This window comes from Pistacia vera, unplaced genomic scaffold (assembly GCF_008641045.1).
Source record: "Pistacia vera cultivar Batoury unplaced genomic scaffold, PisVer_v2 Contig1002, whole genome shotgun sequence".
Lineage (NCBI taxonomy): Eukaryota > Viridiplantae > Streptophyta > Magnoliopsida > Sapindales > Anacardiaceae > Pistacia > Pistacia vera.
The window spans coordinates 119,685-142,095 of NW_022195031.1; the positions used below are offsets into that span (position 1 = coordinate 119,685).

Genomic DNA, 22,411 nt, shown 5'->3' on the forward strand with positions numbered 1-22,411 from the left:
ATTCCGAACTTAATTTTTCCTTGTAAAGATTTTACCTTTCTTAAGTCTTTGTAAATAGCAAATGTAAAATTCTGTTATTCTGTTCGTTTGTAATTATTATCTTCCCATGTGTATGATTTTGTTCGCACAAACTTGTTCCATTGTAATGGTAAAATAGTTAGAGTGCAACCTCATGTGTAATAGTACGAAAATTGTAAATATTCATAACGAATTAAGAAAGCCTTGTCTTTATTCATAAAAGGAATACAAAAAACACGCATGGGAAAGGCAATACAAAAGTAAAGGCAATCAGTGGCCTTCATCCCTAATTCCCGAAGGCGCGACCTCGTCATCCCCAGGCTGATCGCCAATCACCTGGCCAACTGCGAGCTCCTCAAGGACATACCCCGAATGCTCTCCCTGGTCAGGTCCTCGGGCGGCGTCCGCTGCATCCTTATCGTCGAGTCGCACCATGGATCTAAGGATTTCCTGGTACTCCTCCTAGAGGTCAGACATATCCAGTCCGGGATTCCTCGGCCGTAGGGCATAGATGGACTGAATTGACTATTCAACGGCCTTCGACTCGATCTCCGCCCCTTGACGCTGCATCTCTTCAGTCAACGAAGTGACTCTTCCCTGACTAGCTTGTAGCTCAACCTCAAGCGCCTGCCTTTGCTTTTTAGTGGCCTCCCACAGCTCGCCTCTCTCCTGTTCTGCTCGCAAGGCCCACTCAGAGGTCGTTTTTAGCTCTTGGTCTTTCTCGCCAACCTCCTTGGTGAGTCTAGCCACTGTCTTCTGAAGCTCTTTCATCTCTTCTCCATGCTTCTCTAGCTCGGCTTTTTGGAAGTCTACCGTGGGTAGAGCAGCGTTCCTCTTATACAGGTACTGGTTCGCCGAAGCAGTGGATAAGTCTTTCTCCGCTTTAGTGGTTTCCAAGTCCCGTTTGAGTCAAGTGTTCTCTTCTCTCAGCGCGACCATCCCCTCGGCAGCTCCCAACTGGACCTTTTGTAGGGACAGTTGCATGGAGAGCAAGGCCTGCGAACAAAAGAAATAACAAATTAGTTTCTTTGCTACTGAAAAGAAGCAAAGTCCTCGCCGAGGACAGCTCGTCCTACCTTGCTCATGTACTAAATGGATGTGGACATCAAGTCCACATAACCAAAAGCCACGAACTTCTCAAAAGCCTTTGCGAGCTCGCACTCCAGCAAGGTAAAAACCACTAGCTGTAGATGGTCCGGAAGTTGTCCTATTGAGTCAAGCACAAGAGTGTCCATACCCGCGCCTCTGGCAGGAGTCGTGCCGACCACCGGTTCCTTGCCAGGTCTCTTCCCAGGGTCTGCGACCCCGCTCTGCCTTGTTTGTGGTGCCCCCGGGGCAATGGAGATGTCGGTCATGCCTCTGGTAGGCCCTCCCGAGCGGATTGCTTGGTAGGCCTACGACCTCTCAAGCTGAACGCCCAGGTCCTTCGGTTTGGACTCTGATTATTCGATCTAAATTTTTCGCCTCTTCTTGGGCCGTTGAGCCATCGTCTTCTGCCTCGGACGAACATCCGGGGGCTGGGGAGCCCCCACAGGTCAGATTGGAGCACCAGTCGGCGCCCTTCCGGCAGGGGGACCGGTGGGAGCACCTCCAATTGGCCCAGTGGCCCCCACTCTAGGGAAGGTGAACTGTCTCGATTGTGGTGATCTGGACACCTTTGGAGGCATGGTCGCTATATGTGAACATCGTTAGCAAAATAGTACGCTGCACGCACAATCAAAAAATAAACCAAGGTTGCGAAGCTTACTCGATGGGGGCTCTAAGGTCGCTTCTGAGTTAAAGAAGCCATATTTCCGCAAGTTTGCAGCTGTCACGAGCAATCTAGCGTCGCGACTTTCTTCGGGCAAAAAGCTGAAGGTAGTAATCCTATCCGGATCCGCGAGGAGCTCTAAACTGGTCGTTTTGTTAACTGCAAAGAAAATAAGAACTCGTTAGCGAAGACCAAAAAAGGTCGCAAAGCGATAAAGAAGGAAAACCTACTCGAATCCTGAAAATAGCAAGGGCCGTCGTAACGAAAGAAAACGAACTTCGTCTCATACGCCCTCGCATTGCTCAGGTAACTATGTATTCCCGCTCCAATAGTGGTTCACCTGGAAAGGTAGTAGGAATCTTTGTCCTTACTATTTTTCAGGATATACGAACAACCGAGCTCTAGCGCTGTTAGCTCGCCCAGTCTGTTTTCACGACACACGATATACATGGCCACGGCTATCATATACGCATTCGGTGTAAACTGCAAGGGTGCGATCCCTAAATGGTCGAGGACAGACCTGACAAAGGGGTGGAAAGGGATCAACCCCGCACCTTTGAAAATGTCCTCGGAGATCGTGGCCAGCCCTCCTGGCGGATTTTGAGCCGTGCATGTCCTGTCTCAGAAGACCTCCACGCTGATAGCATATTGGTCTATCACCCTTTGAAGCTCTTCGTCAGTAAGCACCGACGGGATCTCTTGAGGGGGACCCGCATGAGCATCCTATGCAGATGAAATGGTCCCTTCCTCGGCTCTAGTCGGTGGGGGGTCCATCCTACTATGGTCTACAAAAGCAACAAGCAGGGAATCGTTCAGTCCTCGTATACTATTCCGTACGATGACGTGGAAGGAAACAATAAATATTTCCTCCCTTAAACCCTAGATAAACCCTAACAGAATACTTTTAGAGCCACTATTAATGGCTCAATCCCAAAGAGAGTATTTCACCTCTGGTCAACTCCCGACGGACTATCGTCGCATGACGACTATCGAAAACAACAATAAAAGTAGCAGAGGGACAATCCTTACCTCCTAAAATGAGAAGATCAATCCTTCTACTTCGAATATCAAGTGTGCATCGCTTTGAAAGGCAAAGAATCAGAGTTCACGAAAATTTCTTGCTCTCTCTGAGAAGATGAATATTGTGACATTGCCTAAAGTAAACCTGGGCTTTATAGTGAAGGAAAAGGCGCTTTGGTTTCCCAGAGTCAAACGACGTTTGGGCGGAAAACGCATCTGACCATTGGTCGCGACCATGTGTCGCGAATCAGCAAAGAAGAGTGACCATCACGCCTCAAGAAACCAAACCGTTGTTCTTTTCCACTGAAAAACTCAAGCGATGGCACGTTTCCCCTCCTCCACATTAAATGCACCCACGTCTGCATTTAATGCTCTGATAGGGAATGTCGTTTCAGCATGGCTCGCATTTAATGCGCATGGCTGGCACTTATTGCGCATAAGGCACGTCTGTCAGAACAGAAGGCATTTCATTAAATGCACCTGCAGCAAAAGCGCAACGGAAAAACATCTGAAGAGGTCGTTATGAAAAACACTCTTCGTCTTGTAAGTCGCGAAGCGACGTAACTCTTCGATCTCATCTCATGTCAGTCGTGAAGCGACGTGACCCCTCGACCTCAATAGACACCAGTTGCGAAGCAACGTGATTCTTTGTTCTTAACGAAACTTGCTAAGTGTAATCAGGTCACGAAATTCAGTCCAGGTCGGCATCATCGTTATGGTACTGAATACAATCTAAATTTAGGTCGCTGACCTTACAGCGAAGATCGTTTCAGGTCGCCTGTGTTGAAATATGTCCTTGACCTCTTTGCAAGCAGGTCGAGTCAACCATCACCTCTTTGGATGTGTCAAATCAAGGTATAATTATGTAGTTTCCAAGGTTTGATCCTCAAACCTTAAAAACTAGAGGACTTCTGTTATGCCTGAGAAAGTAGGGCTGACGTAGAGCTCGGTCAGCGTAAATGGTCAAAGTATAGGCAGATCCTACAGCCGTTCAGACTCAGCCACGTCGCATGCTGGCGTGAGTAGCATGCTCCTGCCAATGTAGTGGGTGCGCGCCAGACTGATGAGAGGCTGGAGGCCGTCCACGTGTCCAACCCCTATACTAAATGAGGAAATCACTCGAGTAGGTGAGCAACGGGACGCAAAGAAGGATTTGCACGGTATCTGCCTCTGTTTTACGGATTCTATAATCATTACTTTAATTCATCCCACTATAAATAGAGAGCTCCTCTCCTGTTTGTGGGATTGGCTCATTTTTACTCTGTAATAGCTAAATTCTCTCTGTAATAGCTTATTCTCTCTTCTATAATCACTCGCAAGTCAGCTCGTTGAACGCGACCTGACCCTCCATATTAATACAATATCAGCGGACGTATGAGTCGCTTGCTTAAGCATCCGAACCACTTTAAAACTTTGTTTCTCCACCTATTACTCATTTTCACTACCCCCATACGCGTGTCTTCTGAGCTAGCTCAGCATTTCACACATGCATTTAGTTGGTGTTAAAATCACGCATCAACAATGTCGATATTGCCATTACGTGCACGGTTTCCATCTTGCGAGAAAGTGCATTTGCTACTGAATTATCTTTACCCTGCTTGTACTCAATGATGAAATCATATCTCGTCAACTTACTGAGCCATCGTTGTACTCCATAAATACTTGAGGCTTTTATGATCAGTGCGTACCACAAATGTCTTGCCAAAGGGGTAGGGTCGCCACTTCTATGCTGCTAAGACCAGTGCCAATATCTCCTTATCATATGTGGACAAGGATACCAATTTTCCTTTTATAGCTTGGCTAAAAAAGGCTATTGGCTTTTTCTCTTGTATGAGGACTACGCCGACTCCAGAGTTGGACGCATCGCATTCAATAATAAACTGTTTTGCAAAGTTTGTAAGGTCAATACATGCCCTTTAACAATGGCTTGTTTCAACTCCTCGAATGCATGATCAGCTTCTTGGGTCCAGGCAAAGTTATTCTTTTTCAGCATATTGGTTAATGGCGCTGCAATTTTCCCATAATCCTTTATGAATTTTCGATAGTAGCTCGAGAGTTCTAAGAACCCGCGCATGGTCGTTACTATGGTTGGCTTGGGCCATTCTTTTATTGCCACAATTTTGTTGGGCTCCATCTCTACTTCTCCTTCACGAATGATGTGTCCCAAGTATTGAATTTTTGTATCCCCAAAGCAACACTTTTCTTTTCTTACATAAAGCTGGTGAGTGGCTAGAGTGGAAAATACAATTTCCAGATGGTTTAAATGTGATTCCTAATTTGAACTATAGACAAGAGCGTCATCCAAAAATACTAGGACAAACATGTGCAGGAATGGACGAAAAATATCATTCATTAATGCTTGAAATATAGATGGAGCATTGGAGAGACTGAAAGGCATTACTAGAAGCGAGAAATAGAGAAATTGGTGGAGGAAATGATGAAAGACGGAATAATTAGGCTAAGCATGAGCCTGTATTCTTCACCAGTGCTATTTGTCAAGAAAAAAGATGGCTCTTGAAGATTTTGGATGGACTACCAGGCTCTAAATTTAGCCACCATCATGGATAAATTCCCAATACCGGTGGTCGATGAATTGTTAGACAAATTATATGGCGCCAAATTTTTCTCAAAATTAGACTTGCGAGCGAGATACCACCAAATACCCATGCATCCCGGAGATATTGAGAAGACCGCATTTCGCACCCACGACGGACACTACAAATTTCTACGCGTTCTGTTGAATCTGTTCTAGGCCTCCAAAATACTTGGGTAGTTTTCAGAATTTGAGAGGTAGAAGCATTGTAACTTCGCCCTTGGTATGTATACTTGAAATTTTACTTCATTTTTCTTTTCTACGACAGTCTCATTTGTTTACAATAGTTGAGCCAGTGAGTAACACATTTACCTGTCATGCTTTTGAGCTTTAATTTTTAATATTGAAGATGAATTGGCTTGGCTGAAAGTAACTAACTCATTGACGCACTTCAATAATCTGGCAAAATTGAATTATGGTATAGAACAGATTATATGATCTACAGATCTATCATAACAAAATTATCATATACATAAAGATTTACAATTCACTTTAGTAGTTATAACTTGAATTCTCTGATGCAACCTATGTGGGAATTTCTCAGATAGACGGGAGTCCGAGATGCTTCTGTGTTGACTGCATAGAAGTCTCTATCTGTCGATTGTCACCATGAAGAACTGAAAGAATAACTCATATTCCCAGAAATCCCTTGATTTCTATCCGGTTGCTTACGTGTCATATTAATCTTTGATTGTTTCCTTCTATATTCTAATGTGTTGGGTGAAGCCTCTTTCTATCATTGACAGCACTATGATACTCCTGGTTTCAAAGCCTGCAAATAGTCCGTGCCCAGTCCACTAGTTTTTTTCCATAATTTGGGGATCCAATGGCTATACTTGCTTTCCATCGGACATAAGTTACCAGAAACCAAGAGAGGTATCTCTCAGTTCTTTTGAGTTTCTCTGCTGCTTTTCTCAGTTTTAGCTCAAGAACGGCACCCCAAGGGAAAACATAAACACATTATTCTTAGATCGGCTTCACAGGCTTAACATCTCTTAAACCATCTGCAACACTTTTATACACCCACTTGAATTGGCGGCAACAACCATGTCTGATTTCGCTCTCCAGCAAACACTTGAAACAAACAGTCCATTGTCATCATCAGTCTCTTTTCCGGAAATAGGATCAATGGAGCCAAATTTGTAGGAAGCAATTGGCATAGGTAGATCTCTATAGTAAGCATAAACCTGAGACAGGACAAACATGACTTCAAACAGTTAGGGAAGTTGGGTTATTCAGCAAAAATGTTGATAAGGCACCAAGGATGAAAGAGACTTTTTAAACTTGCATGACAATTATTGTTACACTAAATGCTGCAGCAAAACAAACTAACAATAGACGATTTTATGTTTTACCTCATTTGTTTCTGAACCACAAGCTATGTAGCCATCAGCAGTTGACAAGCCCACAAAGTTCTGAAGGAGATGCATAATCAAACCAAACAATAGAAAACACATATTAGACATGCTTAAGAAACAGTTAAACAAAAAAGTACAATCCAGTATGCAGATAACCACCTTCTCGTTAGTGTGCCCACTGAAGGTTAAGCTGCAAGCATTGGTGGATGGCCCACAATGACTGGTTTTTTGGAGATCCCAAAGTTTCAAGGTATTGTCAGTGGATGCTGTAACAAGAGTGCCAGAGTCCATGAATTTCACATAACTGACAGCTTTCTCATGGCCAGCCAATACACACCAGGCAGTTTTGGTATTCCGAATGTCATAGCAATAGGTTCTGTAATCAGCAGAACCGAAGGCCAGCAAATGAGTAGAGTGAGGGGAGAACTGAACACAGCAGACATTCGCAGCATTCCTGATGGTAGCTAGACAGTTGTCCCGATAATAAAATTTAGTAATGTTCGAAATATATCGCTTTAACAAAGAAAGCACAATTTCAGTTGGGAACAAGGAGAAAACATTACATTAAAACTAAAAAAGAGCCCATAGCTACCCCCTATTTCATTAAGGATCATTGATATAAAGTTCCTTTCTTGAATTGTCTCCTACTCCTACTACCATGACATAAAGCGCCGCACGTGTTTGTGAGGGAGAGAGATCAACAAATAATTAGCCCACCCACGCATAACCCTGAACTCACATACCAGTACATCACTAAGTACCATGAACCTATAATTAGCTTCAAAGCAGGTATTTAGATTGCCACCAATATGTGTTGGCATCTTAGAAAAAGATTTATTGAGTTGCAAAGTGCTTTTAGTAAATTAGCCGTTTAACATATAATGTTACATTAAATTTTCATCATAAAGTTAACCAATAAATTAGCATCTACATTTCAAAGAATTTCCAATAAAAATATACAAGTAAACTCTGTGGAGATAGAAATTAGAATATTTTAGCCGACTAGGGAATCCAACATACATAATTAAGATGCTCTTCTGGACAGTGCATCCCACCTTTGATAAATGATTATTCGGATGATATGCCTATTCTAACTTTACATGTCCCTGGGATTATAAATCTTCTCTACTTGAGATCAATATCCAATGTGTTTAAGCAAGTAATTTACAATTTTCATCCAGTAACCTGAAATCCTTTAGCATATGCATTGGGTTTGAAAGGGGTCGACTACCAGATACTACAATCTTCAAAGTCAGGAAAATGTGAGACGCAATATCCCGTATGGGGCCAAAGGTAATTTGAACCTATAACTTCTAGATTGAAAACCAAAGATCATAACGCTCAGCCTCTCTTTAGGGTTAACAGACAAACAATTTAATTTTAGTCCTCTAAGAATACTTTACAATATTACTATTGTCCAAGTGGAGAGGAATTTGGCATTTAAGTTTTTCAACTCTCCATGTTTAATGCTAAAAGACCATAAACAAAAACAGAATACAGGAGTGCAGTACCTGGTTGTTGGGCGTGAAAGAGTGTCGATGAAGTAACCACGCAAAATCCAGCTCCTTGAGTTTTCAGATGAAAAGTAGGAGGAAGGATCCTATGGCGTAATCTGACTGCTGCAGCATGTGCCTTTCAGAATCAAAACAACCAAGAACTAAAGGAAAACCCATATTAATCAATTAAGAGTAGAGTTTTTTGTTCAATCCCCAGAATAAACCCGAAAACAGATAACTGTGTGACCATTACAGAATACATGCAATATGCCAGACTAAGGAGTAGATCGACCCTCAGAAAATTCTTTAAATACAGAACTTGGTACATTACAGAAAACACGGTGGGTATTAATTCCTTCCAAGTGCAAGTATGGACATGAAACCTTAAAGTCATGCAAGCTATGGTGAAAACAGTTGCAAAAAAATAGTTATCTGTCCTCTCACCTCAAAAAAAGAACACCAAGACTGTAGATATTTGAATATATAGTGCAAACCCCCTCATTGAGCTCCTCAGGACTTGCATACCATTTTCTCAACTGCTCATTACAGAAGACAATGCTGTTGCAGTGTATTAGAGACAAGGGCTGCTGGACTTGCTCTGTGTTCCATTCCTATACTTGTGTGATGTTCCTTCATATTATTTGAAGAATGCTTATGCTGGTTGTATTTATGTTACCTCATTGGCTGTTTCAACTTTGATGCAAGATCTCGAAGGGAATAAGGCCACCGTCTGACAAAACTCGTGTTGTTGTTGAATTTTGGCTTTTTGAAAATATAACTCCAGGAAACACTTCTTCCTCTGCTGACCTCCTCCTATGCGATTAGTTCTCTAATTGAGGAATATCTTGATCTGTAACACTCGTAAAGTTTCTAATTGAGGCATATCTTGATCTGTACCACCAGAACTCGCTGGAACAAACAGGTCCCCATTCACTCAACTTGAAATTTCGAGTGCAGAAACTGGAAAATTTTCTTACTTGATGAAACCCTAAAACCCCCTTGAATAGAAAGTGATAGAGGAGAGACATAGAAATTGCCTGAAATGAAAAACACACAAAAAAAAAAAAATGAACATCCATACACAGTGTGTGAATCTTTCTTTTTATATGATATGTTTAATCTTCTTCGGAAAGAGGAGAAGCTGAGAGCCCTTTGACAATTTTTGACGGTTTTTTGTTTGTGTGAATTTAAATACCTTTTGGCCGGATAACCAGATCCACGAACTCAAAAATGCGGAAAAAGTGCGACCAGTAATTTATAATTAAATAAACTGGACTTTTATTTACTGGAATGCCATTCGTTAAGTGATGAGTTTCAAGAGTTGAGTGGTGTAATATTTTTAAAGATTAATTAAAGTAATTAATTATGCTAATTTAATAACACGTGATCAATTTTTAATCACGGTTAAATATATAATTTGCCGATGCATTACAAGGAGAAAATCACGTGTTGATCAACGGTCCACGTCGGTCCAACGAAAGGTGCGCCACCCGCAATGCAGCAGTGATCATGCCTCACAATTACGTGGCCATACACAGGGCGATTCAGCCCTTTTAGGTAGGCCTGACCTCATATTTGAAAAAAAAAATTATTAATATACATGCCATCAAAAATTGTTAATTATCATATATACCCACACACTTCTTCAAATTTTTAAAAAATAAGAATTATATACATACTATATTATTATCTACAAAAAAACTTATTATAATATATATTATAATATATATATATATATATATATAATTATATTCCAAGCCTACATTATATTAAAATTTAAAACTCCTCTAATGTTTTTTTACACAGTTTTACTTGTTTTTTAATGATTTTATCCGTAAATTCTTTACTCTCTCTTTCTCTTTCTCATGTTATCTCTCTTAAAATTTTTGAAGACTGAAATTGTTAAATTTTTCACTACTCAAGGTTTCATAATTAGCTTCGTTTTCTATTTTATAGATTTAGGTATTGTATTGTTCATTTCAATTTAATTTATTTAAGGATTGGATTATTTTTTTCTTTTTGAGGTTTTTTATTCTAATTTGAGAGAAAAAAATATTAATCTTGTGAGTTTATTTTGTATTTTCTGTGTAAGAATGAACCTGCTTTCTCAAATTAAAACATTAACTATATTTTAAAGGACGTTATTCTTCATCTTTCACCCACTACTTTCTATATTTTAAACGTCACCGTTCAGTTGTTCAAAATTATTAAAGAAATTTAGTTACTATTCATGTTTATACTAAAAAAATTCCCTCTTTTATTATTTCAATTAAAATCAACGTAACGTTGACTTGATTTAAGTTTTAGTTGACTTTAGCTTAATTAAGCTAGGTTTGATCAACGCAAATTTATATTTTAATTTGAAAGCCAAAATAAAAATATTAAAAAAGGTTTTGTTCAAGGTTTCCTCAACACTTTTACTCAAAATTTTGCTTTTCAATATTTTATTCAAGTAAAAAAATATGTGTTAATGTATATTATTTTTTCTTAGGTTCTTAGTATTGTATTTTTTTTTTTTTTTTTATCAAGGTTTGATTATTTTAGTTTTCACTAATTATTTGGCAAATATGGCCGACCCGCGGAGACCCCCCCTTGACAAAATCCTGGATCCACCATTGGCCATACATGGTACCAGAGCGAAAGCATTTGGTTTACTAGGTGTAGGCCTGCATCGAGAACACAAACGAATAGTCCTGTTCGAAATCGTTCGATAAGCATGTTCAATTGTTCAAGTTCATGTTTGAACTCGACAAACACAGAATTTGTTTGTGTTCGTTCGATTAACAAAAGATCAGTTCGTGTTTGTTCGACTTGGACATTTGGACTTTGGGCTGGGTAAGGGAAAATGTGGGCTTGGACTTTGGATTTTTGTTTTAAAATTTTGGGTTGGCCTTGTAAGGTATATATATATATATATATATATATATAATAATATATAATATTATAATATAATATATATATATTATATATATAATGTGTAATTATTATGTACAAATTATTGTCATACATATATAATCATAAATTAAATATGTTTTATGTTTATGAATTACCAAAATATAGGTTATCATATTTTATTATCATTACATAAATTATCATAATATTTTAAATGTTTACATATATTTTGTATAACATCCATAATTCATAGTGGAATGAGGGTCTATTATATATATGATCAATACATATATGTGATTATTTGTTATATATATATGTAATTGTGTATATACAAAATTATTATCATACATAATTAATCATAGGTTAAATATGTTATGAATACCAAATTATAGGTTATTATATATTTATTATCATTACATAATTATCATAAATATTTTTAATGTTTACATATATATTTTGTATCAACACCCGAAATTCATAGTGAAATGAAAGTCTATTGTAATAAATGATCATACATTGTGTGATTAATTTGTATATATAATGTGTAACTGTGTAATATACAAAATTATTATCATACATATATTAATTATAGGTTAAATATGTTAATATATTATTAAATTATCAAAATTATAGTGTTATTATATATAATATATATATATATCATTACTGTCTATATATATTTTGTATCAACACCTATAAATTATAGTAGTATGAGAGTTTTTTTAATATATGATCATACAATGTGTAATTAATTTAGGTTTAATTAGTTATTATGTTATTAATTTGTTTATGTATACATCATTGATTTACATATGTTATGTTCAAAATTTATCATATTATATTTATAAGTTATTATATTATTAATTTGTCATGCTATATATCACTTAATTATATAATACGTTATGTTCATCAATTTACCATATTATATTTAACTAAGCATTATTTACTTCTCCCTCCGTTTCTATATAAGTTGTCGTTTTGAGTTTTTACACAGTTTTTTAAGGAATAAAAAGTGTGCAGAGAATTGACTTTTGGTGAAAAAATTTTGTTTCTCACTTTGCAAACTGTGTGAGACAGTAAAATATTAATTAGAGAGAGACAAATTGTGAAAGAAGGAGATAGGGGAAGAGAAAGATAAAGGAGAGAGAGGAGTGTGGGGCAGGGTAGAGAAAAGGTGAGAGAGGGATGAGGGGAAGGGTGAAGAATGAAGAAGTGGGTCATTGAAAGAAAGAACGTCACTTATTTTGAAACAAATTATCACCCTCAAAACGACACTTATATAAAACGGAGGGAGTATTAAATTTATTATATTATACATCACTTGATTATACAAACGTTATGTTTATCAATTTACCATATTATATTTTATTTATTAATTGAAATACTATTTAAATATTTAATATTATTACATTTGGAAAATATGAATTTATTATGTTATTGGATTTACTATATTTATATCACTTAATTATACAATCTATTATTTTATTGAATTTGTCATGCTATATATCAAAATAATTTATACTTTTTAATTAAAATGTTATATACTTATATATTTATATTGATGACATTTGGAAAAAAAAAAATTCAAACATGTTATATATATAGAAAGACAAAAGTATCATAATATTTTATTATTATTGATTACCATTAAAAAAATGCATCCAAACTAACCAAACATAATATTAAAAAAAAAAAAAAAAAAAAAATATATATATATATATTATATTATTCATACCCCTGTTGGAATATAAACGAACGAATATTCGAACAGATGGATCAGTCGAACATATATGTTCGCAAACATAATCGAACGACACCCCCTCTTCGAACTCGATCGAACATATTATCAACTGTTCGCAAACATTATCGAACGAACATTGAGTTGTTCGCGAACTATTGTTCGTTTGCAACCCTAGACGAGACCTAACGGTCCAAGCCATACCGTGGACACTCAATTTGCACCATAAATCGCTGCCACAAGTAGAGGAAATGAAAGAGGACATTTCACACTTGTTCAACATCCACCGACTCGTAGTTATTTCACTCTAAAACAACTGACAAAAGGGTGCCCAAGCCCTTTATAACCCTCATGTCCACCATTTTTCCTTCCAATGTAGAATCCTAACGCACTACGACGCTTCCCGCACCTGTTCATGTCGGCTTCTTTACCCCCGTCGCCCTTTGTACCCTTGTTGGCCTTTTTACCCCTTGGTTGACTACACAAATCTCCTTTCCTTCTGACCTTCATGCCTTTTCTCGGGGTGGTGCATGGGCTTAAGGTCAGCCAACCCTTGTTGCCTCTTTACCCCTCGTGACTACATAGATTCCCTTTCCCTCGAGCCTCCATGCCCTTTCTCGGGGTAACAGCCCGGGCCCGAGGTGAGTTTGCCACAAGTCAGCTTGCCATGTAGATGAGATTATGCTCTGATACTATTTGACAAAACCTACTCTCAAATTAATATGAATTGGCTGACATTGGGCCTTGATAAGAATTGGGCTAGGTAGGGCCTTTGTAGGCTTGGAATATACTCCCCTTAGAAAACCTATTTACCAAGGAAGGTGCCCAAGCCTTTATAACCCACATGTCCACCATTTTCCCTCCCCATTTAGGGTCCTATCACTCCGCCAATGGTAACCTAGCGTCCATTGTTTTAGGTTTCCCGATAAAAAATTGTAATGGCTTTCAAGAATACAATTAGTTACCTCAATTTGTCCGTCTGTCTGTGGATGGTAAGAGGAAGAAAGCGAATCTCAGTGCCCGCAGCCAAAATAACTCTTTCCAAAATGCGCTTGTGAACAAGGATCGCGGTCGTTCATGATTGACTTTGGTACTCCATACAGCTTAAGAACATTCTCATAATAAACTTGACCAGTACTATTGGTAGCAGGGCTGTGACATTGTGATGAAGTGCACCATTTTTTTTATAGGCGTTCCACTACACCATAATAGCGGTCTTTTCTTTCAAGGGCAAAGTCCAATAATGAAATCCATTGATATCTCAGTCGTTATGATCTTAGGAATGGGTAGCAATTGGAGTATTTTAGTGTGGCTCCTTGTTCCCGTTTATTTCTTTGACATATACACAAGCTTTGATGGCCTCCAATACTTGCTTCTTCATTCCTTGCCAGTAAAATTGTGATCGAATGCGTCGAAGGGTTTTATGTAACCCCTCGAGTGGCAAAATGGAATCTTTGTATAATTTCAATCAGTCAATGGGGAAGATGAAAGTAAATAAATGCGGTCTTTGAAGAAAAGTACCCCATCCTTGCAAGTCCAGACCTAATATTTCCCCTTCTCAAAACAATTCGTAGTTTTTACGTATCTACATGGGCTCTATTTTCTCCCGAATGGTCCCAATCCATCCTGGTTAATGCGTTTGCCATTACGGCACGGTTTCAATCTTGCGAGAAAGTGCATTTGCTACTGATTATCTTTACCCTGCTTGTACTCAATAATTAAATCAATTCCCATCAACTTACTGAGCCATCGTTGTTGTGCTGGTGATGATGTGTTGGTTCCATAATACTTGAGGCTTTTATGATCAGTGCGTACCACAAATGTCTTGCCAAGGGGTAGGGTCACCATTTCTATGCTGCTAAGACCAATGCCAATATCTCCCTATCATATGTGGACAAGGATACGCTTGCTGAAAAAGGCTATTGGCTTTTTCTCTTGTATGAGACTACGCCGACTACAGAGTTGGACGTATCGTTTTCGATAATAAACTGCTTTGCAAATTTGTAAGGTCAATACATGCCCTTCCAATGGCTGGCCAGAGTCCAAGAATTTCACATAACTGACAGCTTTCTCATGGCCAGCCAATACACACCAGGCATTTTTGGTATTCCGAATATCATAGCAATAGGTTCTGTAATCTGCAGAACCGAAGGCCAGCAAATGAGTGGAGTGAGGGGAGAACTGAACACAACAGACATTTGCAGCGTTCCTGATGGTGGCTAGACAGTTTTTCTGCCAAAGAATGAAAAGAATAAGAAATTAAACAATCAAGAAGCTAGGCAGTCACAAAAGCTAAATGCCTTGAGGGATTAAGTGCTAAATCCATCAATTGCCCTCGCTGCAATTCAAGTGAATGACCCAACCATATACAGTTACTAGCTGTCCCACATGTGCATTACTCATTTAAAAAGTTAAAATAAAAGACTAAAATGAGGTACTCACTGTTTTAGAGGGGTAACATTAATATAATACCTTATAGAATATTGTCTCTTCAAAAGAAAAAGATTAAAATGATCAATAAATTGATATTTTTAATATACAAATCTCATGCTTTGACACAAATAAAAGAAAATGAATAGTCTTTTTAGCCTCTCTAACAATTTCTTTAAAATCACTAAATAAAATATTGTGTAAGAGAATACCAATAATTTCATCTTTCAAATTTTGGATATACCAGGCAACAGCTTATTTTGTTTAAGCATTTAAAGGATGGTGAAAAAGAAAAAGTGCCTCATTAATGCTCCACAGCTTAACAGAATAATCATCACTTCCACTAGCCAACTTTGTCGGATGTACTCTGGAGAAGTCAACAGACCAAGCCCTTTTTTCATGCTCAATGTAATGAGAAACCATTTGACCAGTACTTGCATCCCATATCTGGAAACCATCCGAGCAAATCAAAAGTCATGAGAAACTCAGGGAACTTATATTAGATTGAGAGCAGGGTTCAGAAGATAAAAGTAATGAAATCTAAGGTAAAACGAGACCAAAGTGTAATAGAAGCATTTATGCAGAAAATCAATAATAGTTATCATACAAAACTATGAATATGGTAATGAAAATCATTAAATACGCCATGGGACACTACATCAATGAAAGATGATAAAAATCAACAAACGCCAGCCAATTATGCTATCCAGGGAGAAAACGATAATTTGTTAATGAGCTTCTGAAGTCTACAAAAGTTTAATGCTTGCAGAGCTATAATTTAGTAGTTATTGTATCATACACTTCTACAGCATGTGGGAAGGCTCAAGGAATAAAAATTAGCTTGATCTCAGAACTACTAGGAAAAAAAAATTTAATTTGAAAGTTCAACATTATTCACTTCACTTAACAGTAAAACATGAAGTATATCAAAATAACTACTAATACAGACTAAATTTTGCAGAAAGAGGACCAAAATATGACATACAGGATATAAGGTTTAAATAAAATTCACTAGTTATATGTACTTAAAATTTCGTGCAAAAGGCTTTGCATCTATATCACAAATATAATAACTTTGCTCACTGTTGAGTAGGTTGGCCATTAACATCCAGAAACAAGTCCTCCTTTTAACATAAAAACTTTCTAGTCTAAAGGAGATACAAACCTTGACCACACCATCATAGTCAGCTGAAGCCAGAAAGTTCTTAATATAATTGTTCCAGCAGATGCAGCTAAGCTTCGATCTGTTTGACATCTCCACTGCTGGATAATGAATATCAACCGAGTCGTTGAAGAGTGAATTAAACTCAAATATCTTTATTTTCTTTGATACCCCAGCAGCAGCAAAATGGTCCTCATCCCGGTCAAAACTAAGAGAGCAAATCACATTTGCAGAGTTGATGAAGTCACCAGTTCTCAGAACTCCACGCACTTCAAACTTACTGTAGCGAGCATACTTGCACAAACCATCAAAGAAGGAACCTAGAGGATCAGTGGGATTCTGTACTCCCTCCTTTTGGGCTAAATACTGATTCTCACGATTTTTCAGTAAATCCTTATCCTGGCGTGTTGTAGCATCAGTGTCAGGGAGCTGGACTTCAGATCTCATAGAGAAGTAAGCCCTTTCGAGCTGACTGAAATTCCTCATCAACCTCCTTTCATTTGCAACAAGAACTGGGGACAAATGCGGCTCTGAACTTGAGGGTTGGGTATTGAGGCACTTGTTTTCCCTTGTATTAATGGAGTTCTTTTGCAGGCAAGAGAGAACCAAGAGATTTTTCAGACACAGCCTTCTATCAACCTCAGCAATATCTGCTTCTAAGCATCCAATCTCTTCCATTAACTTGGAAGCATGATTTTGCTTTTGCTCTTCCAATGAATTCAGGAAATGCAACAATAGTTCTGATTCAGAATCATCTTGATCAAAGGACAATGACAGTTCTTCTGCAAACACCTCCTGCAATCCATTAATCACTTCAGATTGTCGGATTTCCCTGTTATACACAAACAATCATAAGCTTAGAACTCAAATTAGATTATAAGCTAAGACTATGTCCAAAAGGGAAAAAGCAACTTGCCCCAAATTTATTATATACATTCGCAAGTCCCGATTAATAATAATTTAGTAATGTTCAGAATATATCGCTATTAACAAAGAAAGCACATAAGTTCAGTTGGGAACAAGGAGAAAAAACATTAACATTTAAAACATAAAAAAGAGCCCATAGCTACCCCCTATTTCATTAAGGATCAATTGCATATAAAGTTCCTTTCTTGAATTGTCTGTCCTACCTACCTAATACCATGGACATAGTTATAAAGCGCACGTGCACGTGTTTGTGAGGGAGAGAGATCAACAAATAATTAGCCCAACCACGCATAAAACCTGAACTCACATACCAGTACATCACTAAGTACAATGAACCTATAATTGAGCTTCAAAGCAGGTAATTTAGATTGCTGCACCAATATCGGCGTTGGCATCTTAGAAAAAGATTTATTGAGTTGCAAAGTGCTTTTAGTAAATTAGCCAGTTTAACATATAATGTTACATTAAATTTTCATCAATTAAAGTTAACCATAAATATTAGCATCTACATTTCAAAGAATTTCCAATAAATAAATATACAAGTAAAACTCTGTGGAGTTAAGAAATTAGAATATTTTAGCCGGACTAGGGAATCCAACATACATAATTAGAGATGCTCTTCTGGACAGTGCATCCCACCTTTGATAAATGATTATTCGGATGATATGCCTATTCTCATAAACTTTACATGTCCCTGGAGATTCGATAAATCTTCTCTACTTGAGATCAATATCCAATATGTTTAAGCAAGTAATTTACAATTTTCATTCAGTAACCTGAAATCCTTTAGCATATGCATTGGGTTTGAAAAGGGGTCGACTACCAGATACTACAATCTTCAAAGTCAGGAAAATCGTGAGACACAATATCCCAGATATGGGGCCGAAGGTAATTTGAACCTATAACTTCTAGATTGAAAACCAAAGATCATAACGCTCAGCCTGCTCTTTAGGGTTAGCAGACAAACAATTTAATTTTAGTCTAAGAATACTTTAAAATATTTACTATTGTCCAAGTGGAGAGGAATTTGGCATTTAATGTTTTTCAACTCTCCATGTTTAATGCTAAAAGACCAAAAACAAAAACAGAATACAGGAGTGCAGTACCTGGTTGTTGGGCGTGAAAGAGGTTCAGGATGAAGTAACCACGGGCAAAATCCAGCTTCCTTGGGATTTTCGGATAGAAAAGTAGGAGGAAGGATCCTATGGCGTAGATCTGACATTGCTGCAGCATGTGCCCTTTCAGAATCAAAACAACCAAGTAACTGAAAGGAAAACCCATATTAATCAATTAAGAGTAGAGGTTTTTTGTTCAATCCCCAGAATAAAACCCAGAAAACAGATAGACTGTAGTGACCATTACAGAATACATGCAATATGCCAGACTAAGCAGGAGTAAAAGAAAACCTCAGAAAATTCTTTAAGATACAGAACTTGGTGAACATTACAGAAAACACGGTGGGTATTAATTCCTTCCAAGTGCAAGATATGGACATGAAACCTTAAAAGTCATGCAAGCTATGGTGAAATAACAGTTGAAAATAAATTATGTTATCTGTCCTCTCACCTCAAAAAAAAGAACACCAAGACTGTAGATATTTGAATATATAGTGCAAACCCCCTCATTGAGCTCCTCAGGACTTGCATACCATTTTTCTTCCAACTGCTCAGTTACAGAAGACAAATGCTGTTGCAGTGTATTAGAGACAAGGGGGCTGCTGGACTTGCTCTGTGTTCCATATCCTATACTTGTGTGATGTTCCTTCATATTATTTGAAGAATGCTGTATGCTGGTTGTATTTATGTTACTCTCATTGGCTGTTTCAACTTTGATGCAAGATCTCGAAGGGAATAAAGGCCACCGTCTGACAAAACTCGTGTTGTTGTTGAATTTTGGCTTATTTGAAAATATAACTCCAGGGAGAAACACTTCTTCCTCTGCTGACCTCCTCCTATGCGATTAGTTCTCTAATTGAGGAATATCTTGATCTGTAACACTCCGTAAAGTTTCTAATTGAGGCATATCTTGATCTGTAACACCAAGAACTGAGCTGGAACAAACAGGTCCCCATTCACTCAACTTGAAATTTCGAGTGCAGAAACTGGAAAATTTTCTTACTTGATGAAAACCCTAAAACCCCCTTGAATAAGAAAGTGAATAGAGGAGAGACATAGAAATTGCCTGAAATGGAAAAACACACAAAAAAAAAAAAATGAACATACAATACACAGTGTGTGAATCTTTTCTTTTATATGAGATTATGTTTAATCTTCTTCGGAAAAGAGGAGAAGCTGAGAGACCTTTCGATAATTTTTGACGGTTTTTTGTTTGTGTGAATTTAAATACCTTTTGGCCGGATAACCAGATCCACGAAACTCAGAAAATGCGGAAAAAGTGCGACCAGTAAATTTATAATTAAATAAAACTGGACTTTTATTTACTGGAATGCCATTCGTTAAGTGATGAGTTTCAAGAGTTGAGTGGTGATAATATGTTTAAAGATTAATTAAAGTAATTAATTATGCTAATTTAATAACACGTGATCAATTTTTAATCACGGTTAAATAATATAATTTGCCGATGCATTACAAGGAGAAAAAATCACGTGGTGATCAACGGTCCACGTCGGTCCAACGAAGAGTGCGCCACCCGCAATGCAGCAGGTGATCATGCTCACAATTACGTGGCCATACACAGGGGCGGATTCAGCCCTTTTAGGGTAGGCCTGACCTCATATTTGAAAAAAAAAATTATTAATATACATGCCATCAAAAATTGTTAATTATCATATATACCCACACACTTCTTCAAATTTTTAAAAAATAAGAATTATTATACATACTATATATCTAGGTCTACAAAAAAATTTGTTATATATATATATTCCAAGCCCACATCATATATATATATATATTATACATACTATATATTTAGGTCTACAAAAAAACTTGTTATTTATATATATATATATTCCAAGCCCACATTATATTAAAAGTTTAAAACTCTCTCTAATGTTTTTTTACACAGCTTTACCTGTCTTTTTTTATGATTTTATCCTTAAATTCTTTACTCTCTCTTTCTCTTTCTCATGTTATTCTCTCTTAAAATTTTTGAAGACTGAAATTGTTAAATTTTTCACTACTCAAGGTGTCATAATTAGCTTCGTTTTCTATTTTATAGATTTTAGGTATGTGTATTGTTCATTTCAATTTAATTTATTTAAGGATTGGATTATTTTTTTTCTTTTTGAGGTTTTTTATTCTAATTTGAGAGAAAAAAATATTAATCTTGTGAGTTTATTTTGTATTTTCTGTGTAAGAATGAACCTGCTTTCTCAAATTAAAACATTAACTATATTTTAAAGGACGTTATTCTTCATCTTTCACCCACTACTTTCTTATATTTTAAACGTCACCGTTCAGTTGTTCAAAATTATTAAAGAAATTTAAGTTACTATTCATGTTTATACTAAAAAAAATTTCCCTCTTTTATTAATTCATATTAAAAGTCAACGTAACGTTGACTTGATTTAAGTTTTAGTTGACTTTAGCTTAATTAAGCTAGGTTTGATCAACGCAAATTTATATTATTATATTTGAAAGCCAAAAATAAAAATATTAAAAGAAGGTTTTGTTCAAGGTTTACTCAACACTTTTACTCAAAATTTTGCTTTTCATAGATTTATTCAAGTAAAAAAATATTGTGTTAATGTATATTATTTTTTCTTAGGTTCTTAGTATTGTATTTTTTTTTTTTTTTTTATCAAGGTTTGATTATTTTTTAAAGTTTTCACTAATTATTTGGCAAATAATGGCCGACCCGCGGAGACCCCCCCTTGACAAAAATCCTGGATCCACCATTGGCCATACATGGTACCAGAGCGAAAGCATTTGGTTTACTAGGTGTAGGCCTGCAATCGAGAACACAAACGAATAGTCCTGTTCGAAATCGTTCGATAAGCATGTTCAATTGTTCAAGTTCATGTTTGAACTCGAACAAACACAGAATGATTGTTTGTGTTCGTTCGATTAACAAAAGATCAGTTCGTGTTTGTTCGACTTGGACATTTGGACTTTGGGCTGGGTAAGGGAAAATGTGGGCTTGGACTTTGGATTTTTGTTTTAAAATTTTGGGTTGGGCCTTGTAAGGGATATATATATATATAATATATAAGATATATATATATATATATATATATATATATATATAATATATATATATATTATATAATGTGTATTATGTATGTACAAAATTATTGTCATACATATATTAATCATAAATTAAATATGTTTAATTAGTGTTATGAAATTACCAAAATTATAGGTTATCATATATTTATTATCATTACATAAATTATCATAAATATTTTAAATGTTTACATATATATTTTGTATCAACATCCATAAATTCATAGTGGAATGAGGGTCTATTATAATATATGATCAATACATATATGTGATTAATTTGTTATATATAATATGTAATTGTGTATATACAAAATTATTATCATACATATATTAATCATAGGTTAAATATGTTATGAAATTACCAAAATTATAGGTTATTATATATTTATTATCATTACATAAATTATCATAAATATTTTTAATGTTTACATATATATTTTGTATCAACACCCGTAAATTCATAGTGAAATGAAAGTCTATTGTAATAAATGATCAATACATATGTGTGATTAATTTGTTATATATATAATGTGTAACTGTGTATATACAAAATTATTATCATACATATATTAATTATAGGTTAAATATGTTAAATATATTATTAAATTATCAAAATTATAGGTTATTATATATATATATATATATATATATCATTACTGTCTATATATATATTTTGTATCAACACCTATAAATTTATAGTAGTATGAGAGTTTATTTTAATATATGATCAATACAAATGTGTAATTAATTTAGGTTTAATTAAGTTATTATGTTATTAAATTTGTTATGTTATACATCATTTGATTATACAATATGTTATGTTCATAAATTTATCATATT

General features: G+C 36.3%; 2 protein-coding genes across 2 annotated transcripts; both read right to left on the reverse strand.

The window, feature by feature from the left end:
* Positions 1 to 6,332: 6,332 nt before the first annotated feature.
* Positions 6,333 to 7,560, reverse strand: LOC116134346 (protein SPA1-RELATED 2-like). Its single transcript, XM_031420054.1, has 4 exons — positions 7,483 to 7,560; positions 6,899 to 7,252; positions 6,737 to 6,796; positions 6,333 to 6,568 (listed from the first exon to the last, which is right to left on the reverse strand). The coding sequence occupies exons 1-4, from the start codon at positions 7,558 to 7,560 to the stop codon at positions 6,377 to 6,379; spliced, it is 684 nt and encodes a 227-aa protein (XP_031275914.1). The 3' UTR covers positions 6,333 to 6,376.
* Positions 7,561 to 14,548: 6,988 nt separating this feature from the next.
* Positions 14,549 to 19,716, reverse strand: LOC116134439 (protein SPA1-RELATED 2-like). The gene is made up of 6 exons (XM_031420151.1): positions 18,951 to 19,716; positions 18,491 to 18,648; positions 16,461 to 17,289; positions 15,596 to 15,742; positions 14,882 to 15,097; positions 14,549 to 14,746 (listed from the first exon to the last, which is right to left on the reverse strand). The coding sequence occupies exons 1-6, from the start codon at positions 19,149 to 19,151 to the stop codon at positions 14,549 to 14,551; spliced, it is 1,749 nt and encodes a 582-aa protein (XP_031276011.1). The 5' UTR covers positions 19,152 to 19,716.
* Positions 19,717 to 22,411: the final 2,695 nt, after the last annotated feature.

Bases quoted from the DNA above. Each gene is read 5' to 3' on its own strand.
- LOC116134346 (XM_031420054.1), bottom strand. From the start codon at position 7,560: ATGCCAACACATATTGGTGGCAATCTAAATACCTGCTTTGAAGCTAAT. The intron at 7,253-7,482 runs GTATGTGAGTTC...TCTTTGTTAAAG, and splicing joins TGGTACTTAGTGATGTACTG to CGATATATTTCGAACATTAC. The intron at 6,797-6,898 runs GTGGTTATCTGC...CATCTCCTTCAG, and splicing joins GTGGGCACACTAACGAGAAG to AACTTTGTGGGCTTGTCAAC.
- LOC116134439 (XM_031420151.1), bottom strand. From the start codon at position 19,151: ATGAAGGAACATCACACAAGTATAGGATATGGAACACAGAGCAAGTCC. The intron at 18,649-18,950 runs GTGAGAGGACAG...TTTTCCTTTCAG, and splicing joins TTGGTGTTCTTTTTTTTGAG to TTACTTGGTTGTTTTGATTC. The intron at 15,098-15,595 runs GCACTTTTTCTT...ATTCTTTGGCAG, and splicing joins AGCTGTGGAGCATTAATGAG to AAAAACTGTCTAGCCACCAT.